Source organism: Monodelphis domestica, chromosome 7, assembly GCF_027887165.1.
Source record: "Monodelphis domestica isolate mMonDom1 chromosome 7, mMonDom1.pri, whole genome shotgun sequence".
NCBI lineage: Eukaryota > Metazoa > Chordata > Mammalia > Didelphimorphia > Didelphidae > Monodelphis > Monodelphis domestica.
In genome coordinates, this window is record NC_077233.1 from 147,331,059 (window position 1) to 147,347,916 (window position 16,858).

At 42.6% G+C, this 16,858-nt stretch overlaps 1 protein-coding gene across 3 annotated transcripts; it reads left to right on the forward strand.

The window, feature by feature from the left end:
• Positions 1–1,577: 1,577 nt before the first annotated feature.
• CASP16 (caspase-14) lies at positions 1,578–12,395 on the forward strand. 3 transcript variants are annotated; one of them, XM_016424117.2, is made up of 12 exons: positions 1,578–2,146; positions 2,295–2,444; positions 2,542–2,764; positions 2,906–2,994; positions 4,905–5,018; positions 5,303–5,470; positions 6,652–6,874; positions 7,469–7,597; positions 10,146–10,220; positions 10,584–10,687; positions 10,875–10,982; positions 11,610–12,395. In XM_016424117.2, exons 1-12 carry the CDS (start codon positions 2,072–2,074, stop codon positions 11,625–11,627), a joined length of 1,476 nt encoding a protein of 491 aa, XP_016279603.1. In that variant the 5' UTR covers positions 1,578–2,071; the 3' UTR covers positions 11,628–12,395. The 3 variants fall into 3 exon arrangements, with proteins under 3 accessions (XP_016279603.1, XP_016279605.1, XP_016279604.1); XM_016424118.2 differs by having other exon boundaries at positions 1,582–2,146; positions 2,909–2,994; XM_016424119.2 differs by lacking the exon at positions 7,469–7,597 and having other exon boundaries at positions 1,581–2,146.
• The last annotated feature ends 4,463 nt before the right edge of the window (positions 12,396–16,858 follow it).

Genomic DNA, 16,858 nt, shown 5'->3' on the forward strand with positions numbered 1-16,858 from the left:
TTCTCTGGGCCTCCATTTTTCATCTATAAAACAAGAAGGTCAGACGGCATATTTTTTGTAAGAGGCCTTCCAGGGCTGACATTTAGCTATCCTGAGAGATGGGGTGAAGGCTGTGGCCCATAAGAATTTTGGATGTAGCCAAAGCCCCTCTTGCCTAGATAAAGGGCTATCTTTCTTGGCTTCCGGGAAAGGGAAGAGATAGGACTGATTTGAATAGACCCCAAGATCAGCTGACCTCGGGGTTCTGTCCTCTATGTCATTTATTTACTTGTGACCTGGAGCAGGGAATATCTATAATAGTTCTCTAAGAGTCTAATGCCAACTTGGACAGAAGTTTCTAGGACAGTGCCCCAGGGATCTGTGCTTGACTCCGGGCTATTTAATATTTTTATTAAATGGCTTAAAGAAAGATGAAAGGGAATAGCTAACATTTAATGAAAGGATTTTAAAAGCTATCAAAAAGCTGAAATATCATGCCCCCAAAATCTAATTACATGACATTTGATGATTATCAGTGTAAAATTTTACAACTGATTTTTAAATATCAATTTCACCAAAGACAAGATAGGGAAAGCAAATGTTTAGATAGTCTTTTGTTTTAAAATCTAGGTGTTTTAACCTATGGCAAGTTCAACACGAGCATCATGACTAGAGCAAAAGGGTAATTGTCCCACTTGCTTTATCAAACCACATGTGGAATGTTGTGTTCCGTTCTGGGGACCACATTTTATTGGAAGACCATTGATAAACTGGGAGAGTAATCAGGATGCTGAAGGACCATGAGGTTGGTAAAAAAACACAACGGGGAAAATGGGACAGCTGGGTAGCTCAGTGGATAAAGAGCCAGGCCTGGAGTTGGGAGGACCTGCTTCAAACCTGGCCTCGGATACTTCTAACTGTGTGATCCTAGACAAGTCACTTAACCCAAATTGCTGAGCCCTTACCACTCTTAGAATTGATGCTAAGACAGAAAAATACTAGTAAAGGCTTGGCTGTTGAGGTAGTAGTATGTGTTCCCTCTCACCAGAGGTTTTCAAGCAAAGTCAGCTACAGGGTGTGATGTAGAGGATTCTTGTTGAGGCAACAAATGAACTACATTGAGGACCCTTCTTTGAGATTTTGTAATGTCAATTGTAAGAGATCATAGAACATACTTGGATTCAAGATGCGAGACTTGGATTTTAATCCCACCGATGAATTACAGCATTGTAATCACTGCCATCTCATTGAACCTCTGAGGCTGTTTTCTCAACTATAGTATCTGTGTAATACCTTTGGGGGTGGGGAGGTGTTGTGAGGATCAGATTATCCTATAAAGCAAACCGTTTGCAAACCTTAAGCCCTATAAGGATTCACCTAGGACTCTCAGTGAATCCTTCACCCCCTAACTGAATTACGTCCAAAGAAGAGAGAGTCGCTCAGGGGCAAGAGTGCAGTACCTGAGTGTGGTACCCAGGACCCAGGAATTCCAGCCCAGTGATTCTCAGAATGAGTACGATGTTATAAGCACACCGAGGATGATAAAGGAATGAATGAGAAAACATTAAGTGTTAAGTGCTGGGAATACAAATAGGAAATGACAATTCTTGTACTGGAGCTCACATTCTAGTGTGGGAAATGGATAGGAAGTCTCAACTGTCAGATGGAAAATTCCATCTTATGTTACCTCTCGAGAGGGTGTGGATGAACCCTGAAGTTCAACAGAAATGTGACCTTAAAGTGTAACCAGATGAGGGTAGAGGAAGGCAGGGGCTAAGTATAACTCAGGCCAGGATTGGCCTTAAGGAAAGAGATTGAAGGTCTAGGAGAAAAGCCAGGTACTGGCAGACAGCCTGTCTCATTCTTGTATAAGGGGTGGTGCCTGAATTTGAGGACTAGAGCAATGAGTTGATCACTGGGGAACCAGGAAATCAGCGGCCCATTCCTATCTCAAAGATGAGGGCAGAGTTCAGCTCTTGGGAAATCATAAAGTGAGTTCCAAAGTGCAACACCAAAGGATGAGAGAACCTGGGAGTGGGAGCCCACCGAGAAGAGCCAGAGAAGAGTCTAGGAGGCAGAGAAATAACTGGTCATGTCCTTCCTGGCGGCAGGCTCCTTGCAGGTGGCAGTGGAAAAGGCAGAGGGTAGGGTCTGCTTGGAGAAGAAGGTAGGAAAAGCAAGACCTAATGCCTTGACATGATGTTAGACTCTTCCCCCTGCCCTCAGTCTAAAACTGAGCCTTAACATCATTTCCTTCCTAGACTCCTATCTAGAAGAAAAGATCCCCCACCCCATCTCTGAATTTGTCTTCCCAGGGGGACTATGACACGTCTGGGGCCCGAGTGGCCCTGACCCTTTGTGCCACAGAAGGGCAAGCTGGAGAGGATAGGATAATTGCTGCTCTGGAGGCTATGTACCAAGTAATGAGCTGTAAGAGCTACCTTAGGAGAGTTGTCAAGGCCCAGGTGAGTGTTTTTCCTAATGGCTTTTATTTCCCTTTGGAATTCCAACTTCTTTTCCAAAGCTCAAGCAATCAGGCCTCTGGGATTCTTGCTCTTCCAGTCTTTCCAGGAAGAAATGGCTAGTTTCCGGGAGAATCTGGATGACCGTGGAAGCAGCATGAACTGCGCATTGGTTGCTCTTGTCGCTCACAGTGAACGTCCAGGGTGGCTGCTGGGGCCAGATGGGAAGGAGGTACAAGAGAAGGAGCTGGTTAGAGAACTGAACCACTGCCAAGCTCTGTGGGGCAAAGCCAAAGTGTTTCTGTTGCTGGACATCCACAACAGTGAGTGAGAACCAACACAGACACTGGGTTTGGGGAGAAGGGCAGGATCAGGGGACTGGAAACATCTTCACTAAATCCCCAGATACAGTGGTATCCCCACTTCTCTCTGAACTGACTTCACTTCTCCCTTCTTGTCTCTAGCAGACTTGGGATCCATTGCCTTTCTTTCTACCCTGACAGATGTCTGCCGGCACTTTCCCCACTGGCACTTGTTGGAGGTGCTAACCCAGGTCTGGACTGGCTTAGCAATGGGAGGCCCCATTGTCCCACCTTTAGTCTTAAGGGGTAGGTGGGTCCCACCATGACCTTCAGGACCCCAGATGACTCTAGCTTCTCTGCCCCATTTTCCAGATATTTATTCACTCAACAATTTTTAGATTACATAAATATTTTGGGGTGTGTGGAGTCTGAAAGTATGGTTTAGTGGAAAGAGGCACGTAAATAATGAGACATTTCTATAGTGCTTTAAGGTTTACTAAGTACCTTACTGATAATGCCCCCGAGGCATGCATCCTCACTTTACAGAGGAAGAAACCCAGGCTCAGAAATTCAACGTCTTCATCACACAACTAGGAAGCAAGAGTCACATAGTCCCCTCAAGTTGGGGGTGGAGCGGAGCAGGAGAAGACTTCGAAGAGGGTTTAAAGGTTTCATGGACGTGGGTCCCAAAGATGGTTAGGTTTTGAACAACTGAGCACACAGAGAATTAGGGTTTAGAAAAGTCAGTCTCCCAGTTTGACTGAAATGATGGAGAGTATTGGGAAGGAAAGAAACAAGTGTTGTTCAGTCGTGTTCAACTCTTTGTAATTTGAGGTTTTCTTGTCAAAGACACTAGAGTGGTTTACTATTTCCTTCTCCAGTTCATTTTACAACAAAGAATGGAGGCAAATGGGGTTAAGTGACTTGTCCAGGGTCACACAGCTAGTATCTGAGCTCAGATTTGAACTCAAGTCTTCCTGACTTTAGGCCTAGCTCTCTATCCACAAAGCCACTTAGCTACCACTTGGGAGATAAAGCTGGAAAAGTAAAGAGGCATCAGATCAGGGGTCCCTAAACTACGGCCCTCAGGTCACAGGCAGCCCCCTGAGGCCATGTATCTGGCCCCCACCACACTTCCGGAAGGGGCACCTCTTTCATTGGTGGTCAGTGAGAGGAGCACTGTGTGTGGCTGTGCCACAAAGTCGCTCAGTGCAGTACTACTTCCGGTGACATAATCCTTTGCGCCTTAGAAGGAGGCACTGCACAAAGGATTATGTGGCTGCACAATGGAAGATGTCAGCATGGTGAGCGGGGATCTGGGGGAGGGGATTCCGCACTGTGTGTACTGCTGCCCGGTATAGTGGTGGCAGTGATGGGCCTGAGCAAGGTGGGACAGACCCATCACAGCCAGCGCTGCAGCCTCCGCTATCCCAGACAGCAGGATATAGATGTGTTTGTAGTTTTTTTTATGGTCCGGCCCTCCAACGGTCTGAGGGACAGTAAACTGGCCCCCTGTGTAAAACGTTTGGGCACTCCTGCATCAGATCGTGGAAGGCCTTCTTATTAGTGGTGAAGTTTATACTAGAACCCAGGTCTTGAGAGTCTGCTAGCAGTATGTTTGCTGAGCCTCCTCCTCCCTCTTTTTCCCCCTCTACCATCCCCATTTTTCTAGTTATCGCAGTTGTAATTAAAAGCAGGTTTATTGAAAGAATCCTACTCTCCTTCCCAAGATCCTTAAGTCCAAAATGGGCCACCCCATAGACCCGGGCCGTACCATTGCCTTCATTTTCAGGCCTTTCTTCCGGTTTTGAGTGGGTCTGGGAGTTACCCCCTGAGACTTGCTACAGTTCTCCATCCTAACCTGTGCAGCGGGTACCTTTATGATATCCTCAACAAATAGTTGTCCTCTGCCTAAAGACTTTCACTGTCTTCAAGCTTACTCCCTCCCAAGGTGGCCCATTCCATTGCTGGCCACCCTGATTGTTACAAGGTTCTTCAAGAGTTAAGATATACCTTCCAGTAATTCCCACCCGCTGGCCTGCTTCTGCCCTCTGGGGCCAGGCAGAACTAGTCTACTCTTCATGCTTCCCCTAAGACTTTAAGACGGGCTAAATCTAGTTTCAGGTTCCTTTTGGCTGATTGCCCTTCTTCCTCCGATCAGGTCATTGGCAAGGTAACTCAGGAGATGCCTCCCACAGGGCACAGGTGCCCCATTTTCCAGAGCTCCCTTCGGGGTGCACTGTACCTTGGGAGACGAAGGTCACAGGGCCTGGAGGTAAGAAAGGACCAAGTGGGCCTGGGGAAAAAATAGGGAAGAAAAGAGAGGCCTGAAGGGGAGGAAGAAAAGGAGTAGACCGGAGGTCTGTGTGGAGGGAAGCTCATGACTGAGTAAACAGGAGCCTGAAGACAGTGAGAAGGAGGAAGGGGTCAAGAGAAAAGGAGTTAGGAAAGCAGGGGGATACAAGGATTTAGGGTTGAGGCTGAACTGAGACAGCCTTCCCTTTCAGCTCCTTCTCCCCAATCGAATTCCTCTCTTCTCTCCTTCTTTGGCTCCCCCAGCTCAGCCCCATTCCTCAAGGGGTGTATGACACGTCTGGGGCAAAGGTGGCCCTTGTCTTATGTGTCACCCGGGACCGCCCTGGGGCTAAACAGGACCTGAAAGCCCTGAAGAGACTGTTCCAGACATTGGGTTTTAAGAGCATTTTGAAGATGAACCCGACTGCCCAGGTGAGGTACTGGAAGGGATGCATGGAGACAGGGAGAATGGACTGAGAAGAGGATAAAGGTAGATAAGGAGTGAACTAGACTATCCCAATGCTGCTCCCTGAAGGCCCAAGTACTTGAAAAATTCCCTGACTTCCCTTGTTGGCTGACAGCGATGTTCAAATCTCACTCAGCCCTGTAGCTTATCGTCTATGCACTCTCAGAAAAATCACTTCTCTTGGTCTCCTTTGTAAAATGAAAGAGCTGGACTTGATATCTAAAGTCCTTTCCAGATCTAAATTAGTGATCTTGGGTCTCATGCTCTTTGCACCTAAAATTCTTTCCAGGATCCTTCTCTATTCCTCCTGCTCCAATAGCAGCCCTGTCGCCTTGGTGGCTGGCCAGATTTTCTACATTTTTATTTCTAAGCCTGCTGCTGTTCTGGTTGCTCCTTTCCCTATTGGCCGTCCAAATTTCCTGGTGTCCAGGTTCTTCCAGAAAAACATGTGACCCATCCTCTCTGAGAAATCAGGAAGGCAAGAATTGTTTTCCTTGGTCCTTATTATTTCAGAGCTTCTAATTTTGGAATTCAGGATCCCTTCTACTGGTCCAAGCAAATTAGAGAATCATTTCTTTGTCCTTTTTTTTTTTAAACCTCTTTCCTTCTGTCTTGGAATCCTAAGTATTGGTTCCAAGGCAGAAGAGTGGTAAGGGCTAGGCATTGGGGATTAAGTGACTTGCCCAGGGTCACACAGCTACCTTTATCCACAATAAATTTCATTGCATTAGAATTTCCTGGCTGTGATGGATGGCCTTAGTAAAATTGTGAAGGAAGCAGAGTTTGGCTTATGTAACTCTTCCCAGGTTTTAGACTCCAATGCCTTCCCTCTCTCTTCTTACATCTGGCCTATTATGGGGAACTGGATCTGAAAACATTAAGTACTTTGAGATGTGAGGGATTGAATATGAATATATGAATATATTCCTGGGAAGGGGTTAATTTAAAATGGAGGGCCTGAAGTAAATAATGGGTGATCCAAAATAAAGAAGCTTGAATGAGTCAACTTCATCAAGGGCCAGATGGGTGATGGTCAGTACTGGTGGTGGTAGGGGACCTGACACGGACCTGAGGAAATTATGAATTCTCCTTATAAAAAAGAGCCCCTGCTTTGGGGCCGCATTGGGATTCTCCTCCTTGCCCTCAGGATTTCCGAAAGGAATTGACTCGGTTCCGGGAACTTCTGGATGCTCGTAGGACCAATGTGAGCTGTGCCCTGGTAGCCCTCATGGCCCATGGGGAACCTCAGGGACGGCTTCTGGGGGCTGATGGACAGATGGTGGAAGTGGAAGAGATGGTGAGCGAGCTGAGCGCTTGTCAGGTCCTGCAGGGGAAGGCCAAAGTTGTTCTGCTGCAGGGGTGCCGTGGGGGTGAGTGGGGAACACAGCCCTCTTGTAACTTTAGAACTCAAGTGGTTTAGCTTCCAGCCCTCAGTTTTCCCTTCTCAGTCTACCTCTTAGCTTCATGCCAGAGCTCTCTCTTCTCTGAAGGTGATTCCCATCCCAGCTGGTTCATGTAGCCTCCCCAGATCACTCCAGCCAAAAAGGGGACTCTCCCTACTCTGAACCCCCCTGACACCATCTATAGGTATGCTGAATATGTTGCTCTCTAACAGTTGTATATATGTATTATGTATTTTTTTGTTTTGGCTCCTTGTTGAATCCCTTATACTCCTTAAAGGCAGAGCCATTTCCCTATTTTATCCTATCCCTCAGAGTATATTCAGTAGCTACAAGTTACCTCATGGGTTTTCTTGTGGAGGTAGATAAAAGAATGCTGGATTTGGAACCCAAACCCATACGCTGTTCCTTACTTTGGATGCAACTTAAGACTGTGGGCCAATTCTAGCCCTGTTATTTATTATCTGAATGACCCGGACCAGGCCACTCCATCACTTTGAGCCTGAGCGTCAACACTCATAAAATGACCATGCTCATTTCTACCCTCTTCCTCTGGGCTCTCAGGTAACAGAGACCCAGGCATGAGACCTAGAGCTTTGCCCTGGCTGGGGAGTTGGCTACAGCATTGGCTACAGAGGCCTTCAACCATCCCCTCTCATGCAGATATCCTTCAGGTTTATGCTAACCTTCAAGGTAGGTGATTCCTCCTCCTTGGAGCTACAGGGAGCTCTCCCATCATCTAGTCTTGCTCTACTTCATTACTTGCCCTTCTACCCAACCACTAAGGGTGAGCTCCATCCTCAGTCCTTATCTATCTCTACACTGTCTCTCTTGGGAACCTCATTCATTCAGATGGCTTCGACTCCACGTGTATAAATGTTGTGAATGTGTAGATCTCATCCCCTAATGAACTTGAGGCTGAAGCTAGACCATTAACTGCTTGAAGGCAGGGTCCCTACTAGCTCTAAAGCCATGATTGACTTTTTTACCTTTGCCTCCTCCTTTTTATCTCCTCCTCCTCCAGAACACAGTTCTGCGCACAATAGACACAGTATTTGTTGAACTGAATAGAACTTCCAAATTGATGAAAAGCTTTACATAATTTTTTTTTCCATTTTATCCTCACATTAATCTCATGTGACTTGCAAAGTCTTGCTATCCGTAGTTTAGAGTTGAGGAAGCTGAGGATCAGAGAGGTGAAGGGATTTCCCCAAGGTGTCTGAGCAAGTAAGTTACAGATTTTGCCGAGAGAGATAGGATATGAATCTCGATTTGGAGATTCCAAGTCCAAGGTTATTTTTCTGCTTTACTTTGCTGCCTCTTCTAATATATTTCAATTCACAGAACTGCAGGATTTTAGAGTTGGAAAAGACCTCAGTGATCATCTAGTTCAGTCCCCATTATAATATACTTGACAAATCTCCAAGGAACTCTCTTTAAATTGAATTGACTAATGATTATCCAACCTATGCTTTAAAACCTCAATGGTGGTGGTGGTGGGGAATCCACCAATTCCTGAGGCAGATCATCTACCTCCACCCCCATCCCCAACCTATAAAAAAAATAACACTTTCCTTGTGTCTTAGTATCAGTTCTAAGACAGAAGAATGGCAAGGGCTGGGCAACTGGGGTTAAGTGACTTGGCCAGGGCCACACAACTAGGAAGTATCTGAGATCAGGGTTGAAGCCATGTCCTTCCAACTCCAAGTCTGACACTGTATCCATTGTGCTACCTTGCTGCCCCTGGCCATTTCACTTTTGAACAGTGCCAATTGTTAAGAAGTTTTTGTTGGCATTGCCTAAATTTACCTTAAAAAACAAACAAACCAGAAACTCCTACTCACCCCACTCCTGGTTCTGCCCTTTGGGGGCAAAAAATACCACTTTCATAGGATGGCCCTTCAAGTATTTCAAGACAACTATCCCCCATTAGTTTTCCTTTTTCCATGTTAAACCTTTGAAGTTCCTCCAGCTAAGCCCATGAAATGTACACAGGCTCTTCACCATTCTAGTTACCATCCTCTGTTCACTTTTTGTTTTTTAACCCTTACCTTCTGTCTTGGACTCAATACTGCATATTGGTTCCAAGGCAGCAGAGTGGTAAGGGCTAGACAATGGGGGTTAAGTGACTTGCTCATGGTCACACAGCTGGGAAGTGTCTGAGACCAGATTTTAACCCAGGAACTCACATCTGGAGGTCTGGCTCTCAATCCACTGAGCCACCTAGCTGCCCGCTCTGTTCACTTTTAATGTCATCAAAGCCCTTAAATTGTGTCACCCAGAGCTGAATAAAATCACCCAGATGCTGTCTGATCAGGAGAGAGAATAGAGACTATCCTATAGGTTGCTGATTGTTCTTTTCCCCTTTTAGAAAATCAGGACTATATTTGTTTTTCATCTCTCCTGCAGTATCTTTCTCACTTTCCATGTCCTTTTAAATATCACATAAATTGTATCTGCCAGTTCTTTTCCTTTAGCTTTCTCTTGATTACTCAGAATCCTCTGTGTTTCCAATTTGAGTCAAAGTCCTCAGCCCTGAAGACATTACATGCTAACAAATACCAAAGAAACGAACCCAGTTTGTAGTATGGTAGAATGGAAAGAACTTGGGTAGGGTAGGTTAGTAGGGTAGACTTGGAGTCAGTAGGCTTGGATATACAATTCCTGTTCTGCTTCTTACTACCTCTATGACTTGGGCAAAGCACTTCGTCTCTTTGAGCTTCATTTTTCTCATCTATAAAATTAGGAGACTAGACTAGATAATGGTTAAAGTCTTTTCTGGCTGGGAATCTTATGATCTAAGAAATCCAAGAGGAACTGGGTGGAATTCTGACTTCCTATTACTTCATCAGGACATATCTCTTTGAGAAGATGGACTTTGAAATGAGAAAAAGCCATAGATTAGACATTGTAGTGGAAGGAGAGAGTTTGCTCTTGGTAGAGGAAATGGTGCAAGGAATGGGATGGAGGCAGAAAAAAAGGGAGAGGGGAAAGGACTAGAGACAAGAGTAGCAGAAAGTCAGGATAAAAGACTTTAACATATGTGGTAAATTAACAGTTGCTATGGAGATTTAGATAGAGGAATGGTAGGATTATAATCTTCCCAAAAGCTAGAATGGAAATGTCCCTTTGATTTATTGTTAGCTTGAGAGTTCCTATATGGAACTATTTTAGGGTGGTGGATGGGGATGGTAGTAATTATTTTCTTGTAAGGTAATTAAGATTTTCTGATTTACTCTAGATGTTTCCTCGAAGGGGTATTCTCCTAAGAACCCAGACCAAGTGGACATCCTGAGAGTCTATTCAGCTGCAGAAGGTATGAGGAAAATCATAATTTTTAAAATATCCTCAAAATATGGACCAGGAGTCTACTTTTGGCAAACAAATTATGCTTAAATTTAAGTCTTGAAAAAAGTATGGCTTTCTAGTCTACCCCAAGGAGCGCCTAAAACTCCTAGTCCAGAATGAGTACACTTTCCTGGAATTAGGTACTGTGTCTAGTCTGAAACCAACCTATCTTCAGGCTGACCAGAGGAGTAAGACCTGCTGATCTGTTTACATTTTAAGACTGTGGTCCTATAAAAAATCCCTACTCTGTCCTATTACCTCACACCTCTACTCTTCTATCATCCTTGGCCCTAAATGGGAAGGAAGATTTATTGGTACCTATTTCCTTTAGGCTATGTGGCATACCGAAATGAGAATGGCTCAGACTTCATCCAGACTCTTGTGCAAGTTATCATAGCTAATCCTGACCAGGACCTTTTGGAACTTCTGACTGAAGTGAGTGATTAAACTTTTTTCCTCCTACCCTCGTACTTCCAATACCTACATACACTCCCTCTGATTTAAACATGGTAATCTCATTGTGCTAGAGAGCTTAACTTGGGGAACTTAAATCAAATGCAGACTCCAAGCCCTGAAGAGAACCTTGGTGACCTGGCCCTACATCTAGTCTTGCTTTTTACAGGTAAACAAGAGGCTGTGTGAGATGGAGGTGCGTGGTCCAGACTGTGATGAAATACGAAAGATGAGCGTAGAGATCCAGAGCTCCCTGAGGAAACAATTGTATCTAAAGGTCTGAAAGCTGGAGAGCAAGGCAGAGAATTTGGGCATGGTGTATCTGGACCTTCAAGGGCCCTATAATTTAGTTTTTTCACAACTTTTTTTGTCTTTCTATCCTCATGCCTAGCATATAGTAGATGCTTAACAAATTATTTCCCTCCCAATCTTATTTAGGTATTTATTTTAAAAAAACCTCTATTATCTCTCCTTTCTACCCTCCCCCCACTGAACAATTAAAAAAAGAAAGCACTTATAAAGTATTATGAATAATGTAAACAAATATGTAAGAAATAAATTCTCATATTGGCCATGTCCAAAATGTCTTGTTTTGCATTTTGAGACCATCACCTATCTGGCAGGAGGTTGGCAGCAAATGTTTCAAATTTTCTATAGCTTCATTTCAGTCTTGGATTAGGTAAGGTAGAGACTCAAGGGATTTACTCTCACCTTGATTTCCTTTATAGTACTTATTCTAGGGAATAGGAAATGTACTACAATTCCTAATAATTCCACTGTGAACTCCCTCAGGGTTAGAAGTCAACTCTAGTGCATTTTGGGAAGATATTAGGAATTGACAGTTGTTATGGAGACTATGATCCTGTCTCTGTCTTTGGATTGACTTTATTCTTTTCCTCTACAGAGCCAACTTTCCAACTGAAGATGATTGACTTCATGCCTGGAGCCAAAGGATCACTTTTGTAAGAAGGAAGAGAAAGATCTTTATTGCACTGGGAAGATTTCCAGAAAAATGTAGATTTAACTTTTAAAAAATACTTACCTTCTGTCTTAGAATACATTCAAAGCATTGATTCCAAGGCGAAAAAAGCTAGAAAGGCTAGGGAATTGGAGTTAAGTGATTTGCCCAGAGTCATACAACTAGGAAGTATTTAAGGACAGATTTGAATTCAGGTCTTCCCAACTCCAGAACTGCCACTCTATCCGCTCTGCTCCTAGGATATAATGTTAAAGAGTGCTAAACTTAAAACAAGGAAGGCTTGAGTTGCGGGCTAGGCTTTTCCAGTTTAGGCAAATACTCAACCTTTTAATTCTTACCATTTTACAACAGTATGATGGACGGAATACTAGTCCTACTTATCTTACTGGGTTGTTGTGAAAAGTAATAGAGATAATAGATGGAATAGATGTGAATTTTAAAATACTATAAAAATTATTATTAAAAAGTTATTTTTACTACTGATAAATTATTGTTTATTTGTAAACTAGTTGGGGTATATGAGTCACTAGATATAAATACAGTTGTCTTTTCTACATCTGGGGGTTAGAGGTGCAGTGCAACACCCCTGCAATCTGGAAATTCCATGTAAATTTTTTTGACCCTCCCCTCATACTATAGAAGGAATCTGACTTTTTCCTTTTTCTTTTTGAGGTATCTGTAATACCTTGTAAATGTGGGGTTAAGTATGCATTTCTGAGTTTCTGAACTTTTTCTGCCTACTGGATTTGTGTGTACAACCCCCCCCCAAACTCCCATTTAATTTTTCATGTTGATCCATGATATATCAAAATCCCAAGGGGAAAAGTCATGATGTGGAAGATATATTTATAGTCCAACTAGATATGGTACTAAACTCACCATTATGCTGTTAACTGAAACCTTGGTTGATTCCATCCTTCAGCCTCCTCTCCTCTATTTAGAGGGCTGGAGTTTGAGGTATCAAACTCCTCCTAATGCCTTCCTTTATAGAAGGCAGAAACTGAATTCTCAGAACACTATATCTTGCATCTGCTCTCTTTCCTGATTTCAATTTCTTTGGAGCAAAAACACCCTCATGGGTGGGAATCACCTGACTCCTCCCCCCCCCCCTACCTTTTTGTGTGTTGTCTCCTCTTTTAGATTGCAATCTCATTGAGAGCAGTCTATTTTTTTTTTTTATTATTAATTGTATCCTTAGGACTTAGCAGAGGGCCTAGTATGTAAAAGGTGCTCAATAAATGTTGATTGGATTAGGTAGCTGAGGCTTTTCTCAATCAATTATAGGCTTCTCTCTGATATAAACCCCTTAACATTATGTACTGCTAGTTCTTAGCTGAACCCTTTTTTTTAATACTCCTTGCACTGATAAGCCATCTTTTCTGGATTGCCTTCAGGTAAAAGACTAAGGTTGAATTCTAACAAAACATTTTCTTCATTCACATTTTTCTCTTTTATATCCATGTGACACCTTTAGTTCACAAGAAGATTTGAGACATAAACACAGGCTTTCTCACATTTACTTAAGGAATTCTTTCCTTAAGTATTTGATATACATTGATATACAATTAGCAGGAACATTTAACTAGAGGCTTTCTTATATTTGTAAAACTTTTCTCCTCATGTGGAAACTCTTATGTTTTCACTCTTGAGTAATTCCTAAAAGTTCTTCCATTCTGAGTTTGTCTCAGCTGATGACTCTTGGGCTCTGACACTTTTCCGTGAACCTTTTTTCCTGAAGTTTTTTCCATATCTTTTCACTGTCTTTTTAAGCTTAATGCAACTTTTATTTTTATATCATCTTCATCTCCAAAGATATTTTTCTCTCATCCCCCTCCTATGGAGCCGTCCCTTTAAACAAAGTAAAGGGGAGAAAGAAGCTCAGTAACAAATCAACAACTAATGAACACATCAACCAATCTTACACTACAATATGTGCAAAATTCTACACTCAACAGCCCCTTACTTCTGCAAAAGAAGCGTATGCATTTTTTCAACTTTTCTTTGGGGACAAACTTAGTTCTTATAATTACACAATACTTAAGGAATGTCTATTATTGCTCTTACTGTTTACATTGCTAGAGTTATTATGTATATGTCTTCCTTGTTCTGTTTACTTCATTTTTTAAAAATTCTGAACTTAAAACAATATTTCTTTATAGAAGGATTCCTCCCAGAGCCCCCCATATTCTGATTCAATAAACACGGATGGCCTGAAAATAACATCTTTATTCATCTTCCTTAGGGCAGCAGACATCAACCTAGCCTGATAACTAAGATACCTCTTGGTGATTTGTTGCCACTTCTGAACACGATACAGACATCCTCTATGAGAATGCAGGAATCCTCTAGTCTGCACTCCAGTTCGTGGCCTGTGGGTGGCTGACTGCTCTGGGTCAGGCATCATCAGTGGACTCTAATTCATCAGGACTTCCAATATCAGAGAAGCATATAGGAAGGATAGATAGAGTATTTATTAGGCACTTACTATTTGCCAGACACTAACGCTAAATGCTGTGAATACGACTATAAGCAAAAAGACTGACAGTTCCTATCCTTAAGGTTCATGCATTCTAATGGTTAAAAACCATCCATACAAGAAGAGAGCTAGAAAGCAAGGTGGTTGAAAGGAAAAAGGTAGAAAATTCTGAAGAGTCAGGAGTAGCATTGGAATAAAGTAAGCATTTGTGATTTGGATTCTTCATGAAGTAGTAGCTCTAAGCAAGAGGGAAGGAAATATATATACATATATAAAGGAAGGAAAACCTTTAGGGTGAGGAGGATGTTGGTTCAGAGTGTAAGAATTGAGTAGAGACCCTGAAATAGAATTTTGCAGTCTGATGGAGAGACTGACCTGGGGGTCAGGGAAGAGGAGCTGAGGATGCTGGGAGAACAGGAGCTGAGAGAATTCTGAACAAACAGACCGACACTTCCAGCCTGGGAAGGATACAGCCAGGAGCACTTCCTGAGGGTTAGAGAGATGCCTCCTGACACCAGGAGGACAAGATCCTGGTTTCCACCTTGCTATATATCTGTCTCCAGCTAGAAAATCCTCCACAAATCCCCTTACCATTAGACTCCTGCTACTCTAGACAGTTGGACTCTGAGGCAGGGGCCAATCTGCCCTCTCATTTGGGTCTCTTCTCCTTTTCACCTTTCTCTGATTAGATAACAAAGATATTTGCTTAAGTTAGAGTAAGGTTAGGAGATAAGGAACAGGGTGTTTGGGCAAAGGCTTTGAGGCACCAAGCCTTCAGCCAAGGACCTTGGATTTCAAACATCTGTTGAATTTAATTTTTAGGGCTTTTCCTTTCTATCCTACTTCTTGATCCCTTCTACATTGATTCCCCATCTCTTTCAAAATAAATTTCAGTTACTGTCAGAGATTAGTTAAGAGTTTTCTTGAAAGATAGAGGTTGGATGTGTGGGCACAAGATCAAAAAGTGAAACCTTTGTTTCATCTGGGACAAGCAAAGAGCCAGCTTGTCACTGGGGTTATAGGGCAGAGTCTCACAACAAAGACCCTCACCCCTGAAAGGGACTGTCTGGGATATTACATCCTCCCAGAAGTTTAAGCCCACATTCAAGGGAAGAGAAGTAGATTCTTTCTCTTTCTCTCTGTATGATCCTTAGCCCTGAGGTCAGCTAACCTTGGGGAAAGAGAAACACAGCCATCTCTCCACAGACTTTCAGCTTTCTTCACATCCTTTTGCCCCCATATTTCCCTTCAACCTCTCATCCAGTGAGTTAAACCCTGTTCACCCCTCTCCATCAGTAAGAGAGGAAAGAAATCCCTTCTTCAGTTATATCCAAATCCAATTGGTCTTCAAATAGATTTTGACCTAGATTACAAAAGTATAAGAAAGAGCTTAATTCTTTTAAAAACATTTAATCTGCATTTTAAAACTTTTATTTATTTAGAATACTTTTCGATGGTTACATGGTTCATGATTTTTCCTACTCCTCTTCCCTCTCCATTCCCAGAGTTGACAAGCAATTCTACTGGACTATACATGTATCATTGAAAGAATTTTATTCTGTAAAAGACTTCTTAGCTACTGTTTTCCTGAAATACAAGTTATAAAACAAATATTAGTAAAGCAATCCATCGACATCTATCCAACACGTATTAAGACTGTGGGAAGTAATAGATCTCAGAGAAGATAATAAGATGAGTAAGACTCCAGTTGGCCTCCTCACCATCTCCACAAACACACCAAGTTTATTCACCCTCTTAATTTATGTTCTTTTTGTCTGGAATGCTTTCTTTATACCTATCCCAATCTTTCTAACTACCATAGCTCTTAATTGATTTCCCTCTTTCCAAACTCCTTTCCCCTCAACTATCTCCCCAATTCACACTTATTACTTGAATCCCCTAGTGGACAACTATAAAAGATTCAAGGATCTACTGTCCTAAAACTATAGTTCTGAGCTCCCATAGGTGTGTTTACCTTTTAAAATGAGCAGTAGTTCTTATTGGTTCAGAGCAAAGGCATTTACTGAGATGACATCATAAGAATAGTAGCTACAAAATATTGGCCTCAGAAATTGGAGACACGTTCTTTCATAGATAGACATAGTATCAGTGGGAAGAGTAGACCCACACAAAGAATTTACTATTAGAAAGGCACAAATGGAATACATATGCCCTGGCACTATACGGCCTCAATGTTATTGCCCTTCTCATGTTTTTTCTTATTATGTTCTCCATAAATACAGTGTCTCTGCGGGGCAGGCAGGAATCCCTGGACCTGTTCCTCTCTGCAGCTTAACTCCCAATAGGTAGGATCATCTCTCCAGTAACTCACAAAGGTCTTGTGCTTTGACTTACATGACTTGTTTCCTTCTAGGAGTGATGTCTCCTACTATGCATATAGCTCTGTGTGGCTGGGCCATGCTCTTTCTCTGAAGGCTGGGGAGGGACAGAGAGAAAGCCTAATCCCTTAAGAAGAAATTCCCTTTCAATATCCAAGTTTTCTTCCTCTCCCAGTTCTCAACTATCAGAGCTCTAACTTGACTACGAGAGTATGTCTTGGTTTTTTAAAGTTTGGAGGGGTGTGATGAATCCTTCAACCTAGCAGTGATTAAGTGTGATTAAAGAACTTATTTATACCCTTTCCTCTAATTCCATCAAGTTTGATGGAAAATTTTCATATCACAAAAGAGATAACATA